Here is a 20,019-nt window from a genome sequence, read left to right on the forward strand (position 1 = left end):
GTGAAACAGAGGGATATGAGGCATGGCTAAAATGGGTAATCTGTTTGGTATTTTGAGCAAAACACTTCATAGACATGTTTTTTATTTATTTTTATATATCTGAGACCTATGCTATTGCCTAAAAATAGCATGATAGGTCCATTTAAAAAAAAACTTGGCCAAAATAAGTTCCTGTTTGCTTACATATGTTTTTCCAAAGCTAAGACCAAAGTCATTTAAATTATCTGACAAAATGAACCCTACCTGGTGTTTGGGATTTACTTAAAATTGGTCGATGTCAGTCTGTAAATGCTGCTCTGAACTCTGTGTTTCTGCCTATTCAGTAACAATTGGTTAAAGAGAAAAGGTCTTTCATGCCCTATTGTGGTCTGCAAAAAATGCAAATTCTGTGGCATTTTCATGCTGATGTGATGTAACTGAACCACTCATCATGGTCCAAGTTCTATATTTGTTTTAAATCAATCAAAGAACATTGGTTAACGTCTTGTTTTTCAAACGCAAGACAGAACAGTATTGAATAATGTTCGCAGAAAAGAAAACTAGATTTACTCTTATCAGTGTCAGAAGAATGAGAGCTCTAAGACGACCAGTATAAGCCATTTTGATTCATTGATAAGTTAATTTCAGCCAGGTTTAATCTTCATTCTCCATCAGCAGGCAAGACATGCAGCGCTAAGACTGTCACAAGTTTCAAATTATAGATTGGACACTGATTTAGGAAATTGAAGCCTAACGTGAGCATTTGAAGATGATTTTGTTCCCGTTTCAAAAGGATAACATCAAATCCATGCCATGTCTACATTTGAAATAATGTCCCTTGAATGTGGAGGTCACACACAGGTCTCTCTGTGTGTGTGTGTGGGTGTGTGTGTGTGTGTGTGTGTGTGTGTGTGTGTGTGTGTGTGTGTGTGTGTGTGTGTGTGTGTGTGTGTGTGTGTGTGTGTGTGTGTGTGTGTGTGTGTGTGTGTGTGTGTGTGTGTGTGTGTGTGCTGTTTAGCGACATGGCCTGATGGTTTAATTCAATTTAGGTGGCGATGCAGGAAGCTACTGGACTGGGCCCCATTACAGAGCAATCCAAACACTGAGTCCTTTTGTTCTGAGACAGAGACATGAAGCTATCGTGGATTGGAGCAGCAACATGGATTATGCCTTGTCATAAACATTACTGAAACACAAAGTCCATTAAAACAACGTCTACAAAGTAAAAGTGAAACATTTTATAAATAACAATAACGATATGTACGTTATTTTGAAGGAATTCCAATAAAATTGAAGCTGCATTAATGTCTGAACATCCAGTTGACATGGTGCAATAAAATAATTTGATGTTGCCTTTAAGACCAATTGATAAATGCCCGTTCCATACAAACAACATAAACATCTGGATTTGAAGTTGCTTAATCTTTTTTCTAGTCAACTTTAATGTGTGCTTTGATTTGTAATACCTTTCTCTTATTTACATGTATTGCTGTTACTGTATCATATTTAAAAATTCAAGATTTTTCTGTTACCACGCTGTTTTTCTTGTTTGTATGTTTCTAGTTACAGCGGTGTCAAACTCAAATAGACAGTGGGCCAAATAAAAAAAAATGGGTACTACTCGAGGGCCGGACTGGTTCAATGTTTATTGCAAAACTTATTGAAATGAACTTATTGCACATATTATACCTGGAACTAACAAAGCTTAAATGCTTGCCTATAAAAACCACATTAAATAATCAGCTGCATTCATTTCTTATGGCTCTATATGCAGATTTTCCGGAGTCATTTCTTATGATTACATTTTTCCACAGGCCAACAACAGCTTCAAAAAAACTATTTCCCTCAAAGAAAAAAACAAACATGCCCTGTTGTATGAAGAAAGAAAGTGCAGAAGGAAACATCCATGTAAACTCAGTGTGAGCTAGTTCAAGCTAGATACTTGGCATCTCATCTTGGGTGCAAGTTCATCAATGTTTGGGCTCAGGCTCTGAGCTGAGGAAACCCTCAGAATTGAGTGAAGGTGTGCGTGCAATATACCGGCGGGCCAGATCTAATAGTAATTAAAAATTATCCTGCGGGCTGAAATTAAAATCCACCAAGGGCCTGATTTGGCTCGTCAGTTATATAATAACAGTAAAAAATGTTGATTGCAAAGAAAATGTGCTTTATTTAAAACCGTGTTCACCAGCTAACATCTAACATCTGTTTTTCGGTGCTGAGTACAGTGTTTCAATTGTTTTAAATTAATGCTAAACACAGCCATCTGGAAACAAGGGTACGAAGATTTAGATTTTGAGTTTAAATGCCCGGTGGAGCGGAGAATAACTGCAAGGTCGTGTAAAATGTATCTTTGGATTTGTCACTAGCAGCTACTCCTTTAAAGTCCTTTCATCCACTGTTTATACAAAAGTTATTGATTAGTGCTGCTTTAATTAAGCAATGGATGTTATCATTGGTTTAATCTGTGACTGCCTCGGGTAGTAAAACACTTTTTTAATGAGTAGTGAGCCCAACACCGCTCCTTATCATGGCTGAAATAACAGCATTTCTTTCACAACGACAGCTTAAGTTAAATTTGGGTCAACTCTTCACATAGGAAACCTCCACATACACTTTCTTTTTTTGAAGAAAGAAGGACGTATCCTTACTTCAAAGAGTCCTGGAGGATTCCCATGCTACTTTTAGGACCAGAGAATGCAGACGAACCACAATTGCATTGTGGAAAGAAAACAAGGAGGAAGAAAACAAAAGTTCCTAAAGCTAAAGGGCATGAGAGGACAGGGTAGAGGAAGAGGGACGACCCCCTTTCATCTCCCAAAAACACTTTGTTGCAACAGGCCAGAACATGAGGTTACAGGTGAAACATTGATGAGGAGAATGAAAGCAGACAGAGCCTTTTCACTGACTTAAAACAGACTTTGAAATCAGGAAGATGTAGATGAAGAAGAAAGGCCAACAGGAGAAGAGAAGAGAACAGTTTCTTAGGAGGAGGAGATCGGGTGAATAGATGGTTCAATCCTGACCTCTGCAGTCAAAGTGTCCTTGGGCAATGTACGCCCAAAAATGCTCTGCCTCTGTATGAATGTGTGTACATGCTGACTTGTATATGCGAAAGGACTTTCAGGGGTCGCAAAGACTGGAAAAGTGCCATATAAATGCAGTTCTTTTACCATTTAGTTTGTCTTGCCTCCTGTGTTGGGAAAACTGCCTCAAAAAGAGCAGAAGAGAAACTAATGGAAAGGAAAGGGCTGTTATATATGTACGCCGTCGAGACGTGCCTGCGTGCAGCGGTTGCTCGGCCGCATGAGAAGCAGTGTAATGCAGAAAGAGAAACATTAACAGAATATAAAAGATCAGGGCTGGATGGCGAGATGGGGCGAGGCGTAGGAGGGAAAGATAGCAGAGAAGAAGAAAAAGTCGATTTCCTTTTATCCACGTATGTTGCCTAAGCTCTCTGCAGGGACTCCATGACTTTGACAGTGGCGCACAGTAAACGGGATCTTCAAAGGAGGACCAAGAAGAGAGAGTCTTAGCCCAGCTTACAGAAATCAAAAGGCTTAGGCAGGATAATGGAATATGCACAAGACAGTGGTAATGAAAATGGCAGGGAAATCTGCCTGCAGCCTTGTTCCTGAATTATACGCAGCGCCATACACCGTGCTTTATATCCTCTAGTCTCGAGTCAAGTTTTTTCAGATTTCCCCTCACTAATTCTGTCATCAGTTACTTCACATATCAATCCTTCACTGTTACTTAAGTCACACTTGCTCCATGTTGCAGTCAAAGGTGTGCAGTCAGTGTAAATCTTACAGTGTGTTCATGCAAATATCAGCCCTTTGGAATGCTGTAAGATAAACGACCAGCCAACAATGCAAGGTCAAGAAGATAACAGCATAAAGGGGAGGAAGCAGAGGGGAGGGGGAGGAGAAAGTAAAAGGCAGAGGAGGTGTTTTATTTTAACAACATGTCCTAATGTTTTAGTTTTCAATTCACAGTGCAAGAGATGAATCATTCTGACGTCTCATCTTAGTGCCGAAACACAATATATCCTGGGATGAAAGCCAGCTGAGGTTCTCCCTGCAGAGCGGACAGTCATGAGAATGTAATACGAAACATCTGGAAGCACAGTTACATCATACAAGTTTCTAAAATCTCAAAAGGGCCCAAGAATGATATAAAGACGTCACTCTGTATGTGTACAGTGTGTGTGTGTGTGTGTGTGTGTGTGTGTGTGTGTGTGTGTGTGTCTCTCTCTGTGTCAGTGACCACCTGTGGATAAAGTGAGCTAATAGGGAGCTAATCTTAACCGCTGTTGTTGCGCCCACAGCTCCAGATGAATAGGCATCTGTGTGACTTTGGAGCCCATGGCAACATCTCCACTCTGCACACACACTGTTTCTTTTAACAGACTGTACAGAGAAACGCAGGCACTTGATGAGCTGATAGTGGGACTGTGCCAGAGAAATCAAAATCCATATTAAAAAGTTCAAAAGCATCTAGTTTTAACATTCTAGTGAACAATAAGAAAGTTTCGCTGCTTTAAGAGACTTTAGTCAAATGACATTAGCCGCGTTCACACCGCAGTACTTTTCCCACTTTAGTTCCGATATAGTTCCGAAATGTCGCGTTCACACCAAAAAGAGCCGGAACTAAAATTAGTTCATGAGAACCTTTTTACCCCCTTTTTCCGTCCCTGCTAGAGAGCAGGGACTTTCGGGGAGAAAAAGCTTCCTATTTCTGATTGGCTGGGCGGATTGCAAACCACGCCCCGTAAAACTTAAAAAAAGTTTTGTGAAGCCGTCATTTTATTATCCTAGCATTAGCATTATTAGCATTAGCATTAGCCCAGCGCAGAAACGCAGAGAGACTAACTTATGGCAACACAAAATAAAACATGGGAGCGGTGGAGATGAGGAGGTGTCGGCGTTCTGGAGATTTACTCGGAAGGCTTTCATTAGAAGCTGCTGGGAGTCCCAGCAGCTTCTACTGAAGCCAGTCCCCAACTCCGGGGACTTCCGGCCGGGGACTTCGGGTGGCAGTATACGCCGTGAAGTTGTTTGCGGCCTGCCAGTAAACCCAAAGCAGAAGAAGAAGAAGTGACGTCAGCGGCTTCATTTGCCTAATCCACTCCCAGGGACTTATTCCGGTGTGAACGCGATCTGTACTTATTTCATCAGAACTAAAGAGTTCTGATGAACTAAGTTCTCATGAACCTTTGTGGGAAAAGTACTGCAGTGTGAAAGCGCCTAATTAATCATTTAATTAATTACTTGATTGAAAGACATGACATTTTTTTCTGTTCCTTTTATCAACCATCTGCTGCATCACTGCCTTGTGTGATAGATAATTAAATGCAGGGGTTTTGGACTGTTGCTTAGGCAAAATGTATCATTAGAGTAATTAGTAATGCTTTTCTAGACAATTTTTAGACTTAAAAAACATTGCTCACTATTTTTCTGATATTATTCCGCCCAACAATTAATTGAGACAGTAATCAGCATCAAATGATTTGATGAGGATAATTATTATTTACATCCCTAACAGTAGCTCTTCTTCAGTGCTTCCCTGTGGTTCCCCTTCATTATGGCGACACACTGCTCGACAATCAATCTCGGCAATTATGACTCGTTTTCATGATGACACTTAATTGGGTTTTGAGTTCACACTGTTGTTTAAGGAACAAAGGAGCTGAAACATGAGGTTGCTGATCAAAGCAAATGGGGAACAAATACCCTTATGGATGACCATGACCAAAGATACAGGAAAAGCTGAGCATTTTATGTGTGACGTCCAGTCGTTTCCCAGTCTGTTAAGTGTTACATTCCTCAACACAAATAACCTCTCAGGTGTTGTGAAGGCCACAGGCAGGGTGTTTGATTTGGAAAATGTCCAAAACCACATACATAACACATATTCCAGGAGCACACAGTGAAGATCTGGTCTCTGTGTTCATATCCTGCAGCACAGAGATACCATGTACCATAAGGTTGCTGCGTTTACTGTGACTTTAATCCATTAGCTATGGTTTATTGGTATATAAATACACATTTGAGGAGAATTGCCATAATTCAACTTACTCCACATAAACACATATAATGACCATTCCATGCAATACAAAGCACTCTTTTCTTCTCTCTTGCTCAATCTTTAATCATTTTGGGCCATTGTGTACCAAAAAAACAGCTGCAATAAACAACAGGAATTTTGCCTAATTTCATGTAGTTGTGTGCTTGTGTGCTAGATGGGTGCTCATGCGTAGGGGAACGGGCTGGAATGTGGGAATGCTTTCACACCCCAACTTTCTGAATACACTCCTCATGAATGAGGCGGCTGAATACAGGAGAACAGAGGAAGACAATCACACACGACCGCATGAGCATCGACCACCCGGACAGAAAATTGAATCAAGATGTGCTTGTACACACGAAGCAGAACACATTTATATTCTAGAAGAAGCTTTGTCCATGCACACTAACAGCATTTTGATGTTTTGATGAAAGACTTAACTGCCCAGTCTCCTTACAGCCAACACAGGGTTCAGGAGGGTCAGACGTAACCATGGAAACCAGCCGCATCAGGGACAGATTTCATTCATCACAGACGCATGCATGTAAAAACAAGATCTACTGAAGGCTGAATAAATGTGTGTTTTGTTGTTTTCTGTCATCTTCCAAAGTCTACAAATAAAATAAAAGAAACTAAGAAGAAGAAATGGAAGTGTGTCAAGAGTGGATTAGTCTCGGTCTGATTGTTATTTGTGTTCCAGCTAATGTAAGTGATATTTTAGGACACAAGCATTGGATGCTTTTAGAAATGTTCCAATGCACAAACTCCACCTAATGGCCTATAACCACGACTGCCTTCTAACGGAAAGAGGAAACGTAGATCTGTGGTGGACAGATTGCTTCATCAGCATCTGCTCGTGACAAGTCTTTCACCACTGTTCATTTCAACTTTAAAAACACATCAAGTGTTGCAACAGTTTTTTATCAAAACTTCACCACACTGACTTTTGGATTTGGTTTAGAACTGTTTCCCTAAAGGTACGTGGATGGAAACTAGTCAACATAATAAAACAGCTGATAGGCTTATAGTAGTTTTAATCGTGCCCTTATAGTTATATTCTGGGTGGCAGTCTTTGTCAGGTTAAAAATGGTACCAACCCAAGAGTAAGGAAGGATCATTAACGGTATGTTTAATGCTTGCAGTTTTGGTTTGTTTTTTAAAGCACAATAACAATTGAGCCTGAAAAAGAATTGACTCAAACTGCATGGCTCCAAGCGTCATTTACTGGAGCAGCACTAATTGATTCTTGTGGTCATTTTAGGCTGTGGAACAAGCTATAAACATGATATATTATTACCTCATTAGTTTGATTTATAGCGTTACCGGCCATTTGGTGGATATGGCTCAAATATCCACTCAGCTTTAAGCTATGTTTTGGTGTGTACCAACTCTCAAATAAAGTATCTGGCTCTTTATCTTCTTAATGCTCCACTTTGATCCCCAGCTATTATATAAATACGTATTTGTTTGACGTTTGGTGATGAGGATGTGGGGTAAAAAGGGTTTTTCCAACAGCTGCCTGCTGTGACGGGAAACAAGGTTAATGATAGCGGAGTGACCCAAAATAGTACAATTTATAAAATTAAAGTGCAGGGGAAAATGAGCCAAAATTAAAAAACTGTGTAGAGATAAAGGGATCTGCAGACTCCAGAGATAATTCTGAGTGAAACAAGTAACCTTATACTGTGTACACGCAGTGATTGGATCCATTGTTAATATACAAATATTGACTGCAATTTCAAGGATAGAGTTGGCACAAGCATCCAGAAACCAGAAAGTTGATTTAGTCAATTTAAAAGGCAGAAGAGAAACGAAGTGGAACTATGTGCGAAACACAGGTAGACTAAAAATAGTCCTGGGCGAGGACAGAAAACATGAAATGAAAAGTAACAGCCTGAGAAACAGAAAATGTCAACAGCAGATCAGTGAAAGACAAATCTCATTATCTGACAATCTGTCTGTGTCAGTGTGAGCTTGTGTTAAACCTGTTTGTCTGGTGCTTTGTGTTGCTCCAGGGTCTGTTAACAGAGACAATGATCAGTGTGGGGCAGGCTTGGCTCTGTTTTCCACTGCAGGTAGACGAGTATAGCAACAACAGCTCTCAGAATCACAAGATAGCCCACACAGGATCAAATACACACATACATACAATGAGGTGCATGGAGGTCTAGGTGAAAATAGCTGCAAAAAAAGGGCTAATTCACAGTTGGCCTTCAACCGCAATCCTCTGTTAATTCTCATCAATCAGCAGGAGAAACACATCACTGGAACAAACTCACACTCTTGCCCACACACAACTCTCTTCTGCACACGTGTGCAATAAGCAGGAAGCCTTGAAGCTGACTAAGGTCAAGTCAGCATGGGAATATTGTCACTCTGCAGCTAAAATGCTTAGTGTAGGAACTAATTCACATGCACACCAAACACCCACAGGCATACAAAGCCAAGTACGTATGTAATCTTAACTCTGTGATCACATTCAAAACTGAGAAAGGCTCAGACTTTAACCAAATGTCCTATCTGACAATACAAAATGTAAAAGTGAAGAATAATTAGTATCCGCTTCATAATTGATCAGGTTCTATCCTTGGCCATGCTACAGCCTTATGCAAAGTTTCATTAACCAAGTTTCTTTAACCTTAACCCCAAACCTAATGCTTACAAACAAATACATCAACTAACAGAACCGAGAACAACCCATTTGACATATCCAATAACATGCTGCTAGACTGTGCATGAACATTTATGACAACTGCATCCACCTCAGATATCCTGCGTCCCTCTCACCTGTGTTCACTTTGTCTTGATGTCCTAACAGCCAGAAGCCTTTCGTTTTCTCCCGCTTGGGGCTCGGGAACACAGGTACAGAGAAGTTTTTCTCTGCCTTGAGTTTCTTCTTCTTCTGGACGCTGTTCCCCATTTTGGGGCAGTCCTGAAGCCCCTAAAGGGGGTCTGTCATCTTGTCGTCCTGTGCCATTACATCTGTATTCCTTCTCATAAGACCTTCTTTCTCCAGCATGAAAAAATGATGTGCTCCTGAATCCCTTTGGTGAAATAATTCCTGCTCATTCAGTCCTGCTACACACACACACTCCTCGGTATAGTGAATGCGTGCTAAAGACCCATTGACACAATTACTATAACACAAACAGAGCTAATGCTAACACACACATATCCAGCATGCGAGAAAACACTTAAATCAATCCTATTCTCCAAGCTGACACACTTCCAGTCCTCTAGTACATCCAGCAGCATCCGCTACTGACAAGATCACTACCAAGTGTGTGTGTGTATGTATGTATGTGTGTGATTGTGTGTGTCTGCAAGTGCCCCTCCCACTCTTTCCCTCTGTGCTCGCTGCGCTCCCGAGCTGAGCATTCACAAAGCGATCTCACTGTTAGGGGGGGGGGGGTGAAGAAACACACATATACACACACTCTTCTCCTTACTATTCATCATGCTACGATTAACACACATTTATCTCATGGTTATTGCTACTGTTCGTTTGCTTATGTCCCCAAATGTCCTCTTTTGGAGATAAGTGATTTGTTTTCTTTATTCCAAACCATTTCAAGCACAGCTGACGGATCCTGTCAACAAAACGTTGTGATTGGAGCAAAAACACAGATTCATTTAAGACACACACACACACACACACACACACACACACACACACACACACACACACACACACACACACACACACACACACAGAAAGCTGCTGCTGGGCACAGAACAGTATCTCAATGGTGTTAATAGGAACGACTGATCAAAAACTGACTAAAAGGCAAGACTGGACACTACAAACAGCGGAGGGGGATGTTCAATAATTCAAACGATATTCACAGGTGCAGCTCTCCTGCCTGGCACCTTTTGACATTTCTCACAACTCACATATAGATAGATAAAACTATAAAGGGCAGGATATGTGCCAGTCAACCGGTATGACGGATCAAAGCTTGTTTTGAGATGAGAAACATTCCTGCTATGCCTGACGTAAAAACACAGATGTTGAGCCAGATGGGCGAGTCACAGAAACAGGGATGATGGGGGATTTCACAGAAGCAATATGACTTTAAATGTAGCATTTAACACTGTAGTGTGAGAACATATTCAGCAAACATGAGGAAGTAAATGATTACAGTAAGTCGTTATCATTCCTCATGTTGTTTCCTTCTTCCTTCTCCTCTCTATCCTTCAAAGTGAACATAGCTGAACATCACGATGACTTGGCAGGCTATGTCCCACAATGATGATGTCATGACCCATTGCCTTCACTTAGGGCTCCCAGAGCTTCTGGATCGATACCGGTCATCCTGAGCGAGGTCAGAGAGAGACAAATGGAAGAAGAGAAACGACATGTGCTCAAGACACGTGAAATTGAGATTCCTTGTAGGAACAAAATGGAGGAAGAGGCAGGGAGTGTGTAATGATGAAGAGCAAGAAAGTGAAACCCCACACTGCTCATCACGGTCACCCTGATCACGTTTCTTCCCATCCTCTCTCCAACCCCCCCCTCTCTTGTGTGTAGAGGGCCGCTGGAAGATAAAAAGCCTCCAATAAAAAGCAGATTTACTGACTGAGGGAGTCGGGGGGTGTGCTGGACCACTGAGCGAATTTAAAATCCCTCGTTTTTCTAGGAGAGGAATTGATTCGATTTCTGAAGAGAGTAGTTTGGGGAATTCCCAAGTATGAAACATATAAAACATGCAACGTGCAATACAGAGACTTCTTTTGGCGATTGTATTGTGTGACGATCACTTTAATGTGAAACAAAACATTCTTTATAAATGTCTCAACGTCTTTTATCCTTTTTTCATAATGTCTCAACACCCTAATATGTTACTTATGTCTTACTAGTTAGTCTGACTGTCTTTATTTGTTATTCTTTTACTAATGTGTGCTTATTTTCCCTGTATTTAATAAGTTAGCTTTCCTACTGCCTGCCTTTTCCACCTGCTAAGCCACTTTTACTGTAACACTGCACATTTCCCCGCTGCGAGAGGAATTAAGTAATTCTGATACTGGAAGTCTTTGTGTAGAAAGAGAAAGTTAGATTGAAGATGTGAGAGGATATCCCTCGAGCTTAATGTGTAAAATGATCTGCAATAAAACGCTCACAAAGAGATGCTGCCTCCTAATGCAGCCCCACCAGAACCACACCCAGTACATCTGTGCTGGTGGAGTACTCCGAGCTGCACTTAGTGTGTGTGTGTGTGTGTGTGTGTGTGTGTGTGTGTGTGTGTGTGTGTGTGTGTGTGTGTGTGTGTGTGTGTGTGTGTGTGTTGGATGCTTTGTACCCTGCCTTCACCCACCAGCTGCAATACAACGTGCCCTAGATACATTTAAATATGAGTGTGATCAAAGTGTGTGTCACTGTCAGGAGACATTTTAGGATTTGACAGCAGCGGGGGAACTCAAAGGATATCGAGTCTGCACGTAGACATGCGTACATTAAAGGGAGTTTGTGCAGGGGAATGGCGTTGTCAGGGGAAAGTGGTTGTCAGGGTGACCATCACCAGGGTGTCAAGACTGGATTAGGGGCCCTACCTTTCTTAATGTACTTTAATTAGTGAGACTTGGCTGGTTTAGGATTAGTTGCGAGAATTTGTTTTTAAAATGTTTCCAATATAAATCCCTGTGAGTCATTCTAGATTGACATAAATGGCATTGATGGTGTCGATTATGCTTTGTACACTTATTACAGTTTATTCTCCACATCCAATGAATATGCCAACATCAGCCCAGCACTCCCATCTTGTGGCAAGGCACGGCTAAAACCATTACATTAATAACAGTTGCAGAGCTACAGACCAATATGTGCCATCTACAGGAAAAAACAAATGCAGGTGAATAGATGAGAATGTGCACCATGTCAATCAGTCGTTTTTTTCTTCGTTGTATCTTCTGTCTATGTATATGCGTCTTTTTGAGGTATTAACTAAGATTTCTGTTAACTGCAGCATGTTTTCTGCTGAATACAGTGGAAATGTACAAAGTTCACACAGCTCTAAATGTCACTAAGAGTCCTTTGTCCTTCTGGTTATTCAAAACAACGAGTTTTTTTTTAGATCCAATCCAAACATAATTTGGATCCAAAAATATTAAGATATATATCATATTTTTTTAGACTATTTGCAAATGTCCTCCATTAGAGTTGATAGATAGATGGCTGATCAACCATTTTGGACCCCCTTCCTCCCCATTCTGAATATCAGGTGATATATATATGTTAAATGTAAAAATCCAATTAAATTCTGAAAAATGAAACATACTTCCTAATATCCTGCAGGGGGCAACTCCCCCAAAAGAAGTCTGACTGAATAGAAGTCTATGAGAAAATGACCTAAACATTTGTAATGGAATGACTGTATTGTCTGAATTGCTAGTTTCAGGTTTACAATTCACAGTGACTACATCCGCTTTTTAAAGATATTTGACCGAAGCCATCAGTACATGAATGTTCCTAAATGTTCCTTTACTCAAGACTGACTGCATTTATAAGTTGCTTTATCATCATCTGGTCTATTATTTCGTTTTCACAAAAAAAAAAAGTCTGGATCAGGTAAACATCATTCAACAGGTGTATCTATTACTACAAATTACATAATAGGAGCCAGACACACACACACACACACACACACACACACACACACACACACACACACACACCCCCACACACACACACACACACACACACACACACACACACACACACACACACACACACACACACCTACATACATACACACACACATACATACACTCTTTAAGGGTAAATCAGTTGTATATATCTCTGTGTGTATACAGACTCCCACTCCCTCAGTCCCACGCTGATTTTTCCCATCTGCTCCCCTCCCCCCCCCCCGACATCAAACGCACTCCATGTCCTATAAAACAAACCATTAGCTCTTATTCCATAAACAACACCCTCTGGAGAGGAGCTATGGATGTTGATCACGAGTTATCTTGGTAACCCCATCCAATGTACATGTGAGTGTATCCATATGTGGAATCTGCATGGGTTTTCACAAGGAGTGTGTGTGCATGATACTGTACAGACATATGGTGAAAATATATAAAGACTAGTGTTACACTAGAGAGAGGGCAGACCTCCGCCAAGGCCAATGGTGCATTTGCATAACCTGGGAAGGTCCATGGGAAGTGTTACTTCTGACTTTAGTGTGTTCATGAGCTTTAAGTCTCAATGTGGAAACAACATGGACACTAAAAAGTTGTTTTTTATCATAACTCTTTCAACATGCTTTAAACAGCATGTTGAAATCTGTTTCTCAGTTGTTAATCCGACCTAAGGGGGCGTTCAGTGGATTTACCCAGTCTGTAAATATATACCTGAATGCACCAATGTAAAGAAAAGTGAAACATAATTCCTGTCTTCACACTTGGATTGGCTCCACGTTTTTTTGGAGGAATGCTACAACCTTCCTCAAAGTTTCATGAAAACCAGGCCCCTAGCTTTTCTGTATTCTTTTTGACAGACAAACAAACCATACACACAGACCAACTGAGCTGAAAACGTAACCTCTTTTGGAGGAGGCAAAAAGTGACTTGCTCTCTGCGTTGGTGTGTGGATTGGCCTTATCATTAAATGGATGAAATGAATCTGATTAACACAAAACGGTGGGGGGTTGTGACCTCAATTCTTATCGTGTTTTCCATTCTCTTCATGTTATCTCCATGCGCTCTTCATTACCCCACTTTGCTGCAACACATCTCGAGACGAGAAGACGAATAATGTTTCCGTGCAACACGGACACTATTGTTGCCACAGTGTTGCTGCCACACAGTGCCGTTGCCTGGGAGACGTTTACCTCACCACCATGGCTTTAGGCTTTAGGTCTACGGGTGATGGATGAGGGCAGGAGGTATCTGCTTACCCAGGTAAAATTACCTCGCTCATCAAAGTGTGTGTGTGTGGTGAATGATGTCTGCGGGGAACATTGTGAGGTTGCATTAAACTTTCACACTCCTCCCTCTCTCTGCTTCGCCCTCCACCCGCTGCCTCCATCCTGTCACACTGTATTAAAGTGGCGCTGAGTTGTGGCCTGTAATAGAGCTAAGGCGGTATTCAGTGTTCTCCATGTAATGAGATGTTTGCTCTTCAATTACTCCGCTGAGTCTGTAATCTGCATTATAGTTTGTGAATCTACACACCCTGACTGTGTTTTGTGATGTGGCAACCACACCCACACACAGATAGAGAGACATGCAGAGAGAAGAAAAATCAAGGAACCATTATGAACAGATTTACAAGGCCAGCCTTTAAAAGTATTCTCACACACACACACACACACACACACACACACACACACACACACACACACACACACACACACACACACACACACACACACACACACACACACACACACACACACACACACACACACACACACACACACACACACACACACACACGACACGACGACACGACGTAACACGTGGAATCCCAGGGATTGTGCAGAATGACCTAACCGCTCAAACAGCCAGCAGCAGAAGATGGGCTCGGCTGGACAAAGCAGGTAGTTGCGGGGGCTCTATATGCACTTCTGTGTGTGTGTGTGTGTGTGTGTGTGTGTGTGTGTGTGTGTGTGTGTGTGTGTGTGTGTGTGTGTGTGTGTGTGTGTGTGATTGGCGCCGCCCTAAGCCCGGCAATATGCTGCTGACACACAAACTAGATACCCTCTGATACAGGGTAGCACTCAGTCACACACACTCCCTCAGTAGCAGAATCTGGCATCCAGGCTGCCACGCACGCACACACGCACGCTGAAAAACCTTGACGCCAAACACACACACACACACTGATACACATACTCTGATGCACGGCTCGCAGGAATTCAGCAAATCAAAGAGTGTTAGTTTCTTTTATGGGAGAGAAATCTCTGTAAAATATGGCCGACAGTCAGTGATGGACTGCAGAGCTCTGGATCACGGAGGAGAAGATCTGAGCCAGTTCTGCAGGGAGGAGGACACGGCCAATGTAAACACAGCAACAAAGACATATTATAGTAAGAGTTGCATGACATTGCAACAGAAACAAGAAGGCTAACCAGAGGAGGATAGAGTCAGAGTTTCTCTTTCACTTCACTCACTGTTTTCTGTTGGAAGTCAAATTTCCCAAAAACAAAACAATTATTAATTTTACGTGAAGATCTTTTGATTGTACCTTGGCGAATTAAGAATTTAATTTATGCACCAGCACTTACAATGTTATTGCTTGTTTGAAGTGAATATGTCAGCACTGTTCTTGTTGTCCTTAGTTTGAATATTTATGGTTTATTGCACTTATTGTAAGTAGCTTAGGATAAAAGCGTCAGCTAAATGTAATGAAATGTAAGGTAATGTGATCTACCTAGACATTGGAAAAAAGATTGCAGTTTCTGAAATGGTTTCTTCAATATGTATTCAATATTTCCAATATGACTTTTTAATCAACGTGAGTGGCATCACAGGTGTAGATTTTGCATTATTGTAAAGTATTGTGTACAAGATCTGTTATCATTAGAACAAAGACAATACATTGTCTATTTTTTTGCTCCAGAATATAAAAAGGGGTACTACAATGTGAAGAAACAGAAACAGTCAGAATGAAGAAATTGGATGCATTTAATTAGTACAGTATACTGATTAGCAAATAAGTGATGATTTCAGATGTAGCTTACATGAGTGGTTCTCCACCCTTTTTTGGCTCATGACCCCATCCAAAGAAAAGCAGCTAGGGGGGGCCCATAGTTGACAACTTTGAGTTTTCAGCAATTACATTTCATACTTTAATTTCCCCTTTCTACTTTGAAAATACATTTATTTGTAGAAAATGGGGACAAAGCAATCATCTGCTGACCAATCCGACTTATCTTGTGACCCTTTGGAGGGGCCAAGCCTGTGTTTAGGGCCACTGGCTTATTTCAACATATTTAGGTGATGCAACCTGTTTCTAATGCAGCCACTGGTTCAGAGATTTTGTTCAAAGAATCAAGAGGGAACTGAAACTTTTTACATTACGACATTTTCCAGTATCACAATAGGACAAGTCACTGCTTGTTCAGATTGTGTCAAATAGAAACTTGATTGGGACTTTTGCTTTGTAAACCATTTGATTGGAACCCGTCAAGTCAAGGACTAAGTAGTCAGATAAAGGGCCTATGTGTTTAAGTACAGAATGTATCGGTACAGCAAGTGTCAGTTGTCTTTCACACATTTCTGCTTTGTCTCGTAAGGTTTTTAAAGTCACCCAGCGAGTTCAGGGAGAATGAAGCGAAGCAAGAGAAAAATGATTGGTGCATGAACCAATTGGTGGAAAACAGGCTTCCTATATCACTCTATCTGTAGTCTGTAACAGACAAAGTGTCAAAGGAAAAAGCAAGTGAATCCAAAACTAACAATTTGTTGACACTTACGGGTGAAACAGAGAGTCAGCTGTTCATGTTTGTGAACTAAGGAACAGATTGTTCTGTCACTAGATACAGTGTATGAAAACGTCAACGATGGCTGTATGAACACAAAGCACCTTCCACTTCTTTATGTTCTGGTTTCACTGATTCCTGATAAAAATACACATTTTAACCAATGGTAATCACATCTGCAGATACATAAGGTCAATCACCATCAATCAACAGCCAAACAAAAACAAAATAGTGAGAGTTATTAAAAGAAAACAATTGAAGGTCACTTGAATCTGCAGTGCCTGGCTTGGTGTTCATAATTATCTGGGAAAATGCCCAGAAATATATTTCCCACATGTTTTTACTATGAGCCTTTGACCACATCCTCTGCTGGGGAATTATTAGCCCTACTACTAGATAATGTTTGGTTTCAAATGGAGTCACTGTCTGCTACGCATCCAGTGTTCATAGTTCCCCAAAGAAGTAAACAAAAAATCGATGTAAGGCATAATAAGGGATCATGGAAGATGTTTTTAGGCGGAACGAGAACAAAAACCACAAAAGTCCAGAGACATAATCTGGATTTCCAAGAGTTGTTGGATAGTTACTACAGTAACACACACACACACACACACACACACACACACACACACACACACACACACACACACACACAATGACAGAGGAGAAAGGGATGGCTTTTGGGGTGGAACAAAAACAGGAAATGGGGACCGTGGGTAAGCTCTGTGCTGCCGACCAAGCAGACGCATCAGTAAACAGAAAGGGGGATTAAACCCCTGTGTCAGTCTACGTGTGTGTCACTTTGGCCATTTTAAACATGTCCAGACAGATGAACCCTGTTTCCATCTTAATCCAAAAGTCAACACATGTATCTGAAACATCATCACTATGCAGTCTTTGTCATTAGAGACAAAACAAGACAGAATTATACAGTGGAGTTTCCAAACAAGCAAACTGACCTCACCTCACCTAAACTGAACCTTATGAAGGAATATCCATCCTGACACAGACTTTGATGCAACTCTGATTAGAGACTGAAAAGGATGTCATTCATATCAGGCAGATTTTTCTGTAGATGATGGATTTAAGAAAAACCGTTCGCAATTTTACCAATAAACAAAATACCTTCCTGGATGGAAAGTTGCTGCAAGGTCAAATATTTTTTAAGTTAAAGGTGGGGTAGGTCATTTTGGAGAAACTAGCTCGAGTGCGCTAGAATTTGAAAATACACAACCGGAACAAATCTGCCACTTCCCTACAGAGCCCCTCCTCCAACACACATGAGGGCTCGAGATAAGTTTGTGCACAGATGGAAGGCTGACAGGCAGGTAGGCCATCCAGTTATTTTAGCCGGGCCGGCTCAAATGATTGGTCATGCTTTTTACAGTACTACAGCTTCCACAGAAGAAATTTTTGTATGGATTTTTTGTCAAAGCACTTTAGATATTCATTGCTATCGGGATGTTAAGAGCATTCCATGGAATATAACAAAAAGTGTATCTCGAGACGGTTTCACAAACTTACCTACCCCACGTTTAAGCTCACGTCTTAACTGTTTTTTTTATATTAAACCTATTTTGGCCACTTGGGGGCAGCACAAAAAGCTGTAAACACAAAACTGACATACAGTATAATATTATGAGAGACATATTAGCTAACGCTTGTTAGATATTGGGTAAATGTTCATTTTAAGTTTTTTTTTTGGATGACCTGAAACAGTGAAGTTGCTGACCATAAAATTAAAACAATGAGCTGAAAAGATATAATTGTGTAATATGAACAAAAATGGTCGTACCATAGTGACATTTTTTTCTCGAACTCAGCCTTTGATGGTTAAAAGAATATTGAAAACTTGCAAAAGTCTTGCTTGCATGGGGTTGGGGTTCTGTGGTCCATGACCTACATTCTCTTTCTTTGTGTCTTATCGTACTCACTGGATAAAAGCATCCGCCGAGCACCAAAACTAATATAAAAAGTATTAAGTCTTGACCAACTCACCTTTTGCAGGGTCTTGATTCTGAAGTCCTTGCTTGGCATCCGTCACACCAATTCCAGTTCGGTTCAGCCCATTACCGAGGCCCTTCTTCTTTCGGCTCCCTTTTAACCAACCAAAGGCCTGTCCCAGGGAGCTACCCGGCTTCTTCTGCCCACGCTGAACCTTCGCCTCCCGGGCTAAGATCTGAGTGACGTCACTGGGCACCAAGTCCCCTGTAGACCTCCTCCGGGACATCTTGGAGGTCGGTCCTGGGAGCTAAGACTCTGTACCTCGACCAGGACCAATGTGTCTTCTTTGGGAACAAGTCACAGGATCTGAAACCTCCCAGCTCTCATTGGTTTGATGAACCCCTCCGTCCCTCTTTGGCCTCACTCAGTGTCTCTGTTTTTCCTGTGTGTCACCACCTGGGACAACAATGAGATCAGCAGGATGAGAGAGAGAGAGGGCGAGATGGAAAGACACCAAAATAGGTTACAAATTCAACCCAGAGGGAGGACAGATTGAGATGAGATAGCAAGAATGAGATGAAAAAAAGCAGATTCATTAGAAAAGATTAAGTGGAATAATTCAAACTCACATAGGGTTGTTACAGAATAAAAAGGGAAAATTCCGAAGATACCAGCCAACATGTTAACAATGTATCAAGAGCATTCCCACATTGTCCTTCTAATGTTCCCCTCACATTCGGCCTCACTCCCCCTTTTCTATTCTCTCATTTCTGTGTATGTAGAACAGAAGCCCCTGGGAGGAAAGCTGGACCTCTGCAGAGTCTATGTGTGTGTTATTGTGTGTGTGTGTGTGTGTGTGTGTGTGTGTGTGTGTGTGTGTGTGTGTGTGTGTGTGTGTGACATGTGGTTCACATCAGCAGAATAGTGAGTATGGGTGAGTTGGAGACGAGAAAGAAGTTCAATTCAATAAAACTAGCAGTGGAAAAATCCCTGCACACAGAATTCCTATGTTTTACTTCTTTCAGACTAATTTAAAGAATGTAGATGAGTACATGCACTTCATCTGCTCTGAGTCACGTTAGAAAGCAATGAAAGAGTTTTGCTGTAAAACGGTCAGACAGTATATTACGGTATACAACTTACTCAGTGATCGAGAAGTCCTCTCCTTCGTTCCCCTCTTTTCTCTCAGCCTGAGAACAGCTTTTCCGAGCATGTGTGTGTGTGTTTAGCAGTGAATGAAGCTCCATGCTCTCTCAGCCCCTCCCTCTGTGTGAGAGCCAGCCTCTCCTCCCACCTCTCACAGTGTTGTTAGGATTTAGCCATACCGGTGCTTCTTCTTAAACAGTATTTCAGCTTTAGCATTGAGTTCTTTACAGAGGTCATTCAGAGTTACTTGTCCTCCTGTTGGCTTTTCCGTTTGTCTTTTTTGCTAGTCTCCTTTCCGAGGATCAGGTGCAGTCATCCCAGTCTCCCTCAGGAAGGGAACCCCTGGGTGACGAATCATCATAGTGGATAGGAAAGAAAAATACACCTTTTGCCAGTATATCTCCAGATAGATTACCTCCTTTGTGAGGACAGCAGGTGACTTTGCTTTTTCTCT

General features: G+C 41.3%; 1 protein-coding gene across 1 annotated transcript in view; it reads right to left on the minus strand.

Moving 5' to 3' along the window:
* Positions 1 to 19,966, minus strand: part of nhsl3 (NHS like 3) — a 42,411-nt gene extending 22,445 nt beyond the window's left edge. Inside the window, exons 1-2 of the mRNA XM_010779616.1 lie at positions 19,563 to 19,966; positions 18,474 to 18,875 (exon numbers count right to left, since the gene is read on the minus strand). Coding sequence (XP_010777918.1) covers positions 18,474 to 18,705 — 232 coding nt within the window. The 5' untranslated portion in view covers positions 18,706 to 18,875; positions 19,563 to 19,966. The remainder of the gene's footprint in view (positions 1 to 18,473; positions 18,876 to 19,562) is intronic.
* Positions 19,967 to 20,019: the final 53 nt, after the last annotated feature.

Source organism: Notothenia coriiceps, unplaced genomic scaffold (genome assembly GCF_000735185.1).
Source record: "Notothenia coriiceps isolate Sejong01 unplaced genomic scaffold, NC01 NC01_scaffold00020475, whole genome shotgun sequence".
NCBI lineage: Eukaryota > Metazoa > Chordata > Actinopteri > Perciformes > Nototheniidae > Notothenia > Notothenia coriiceps.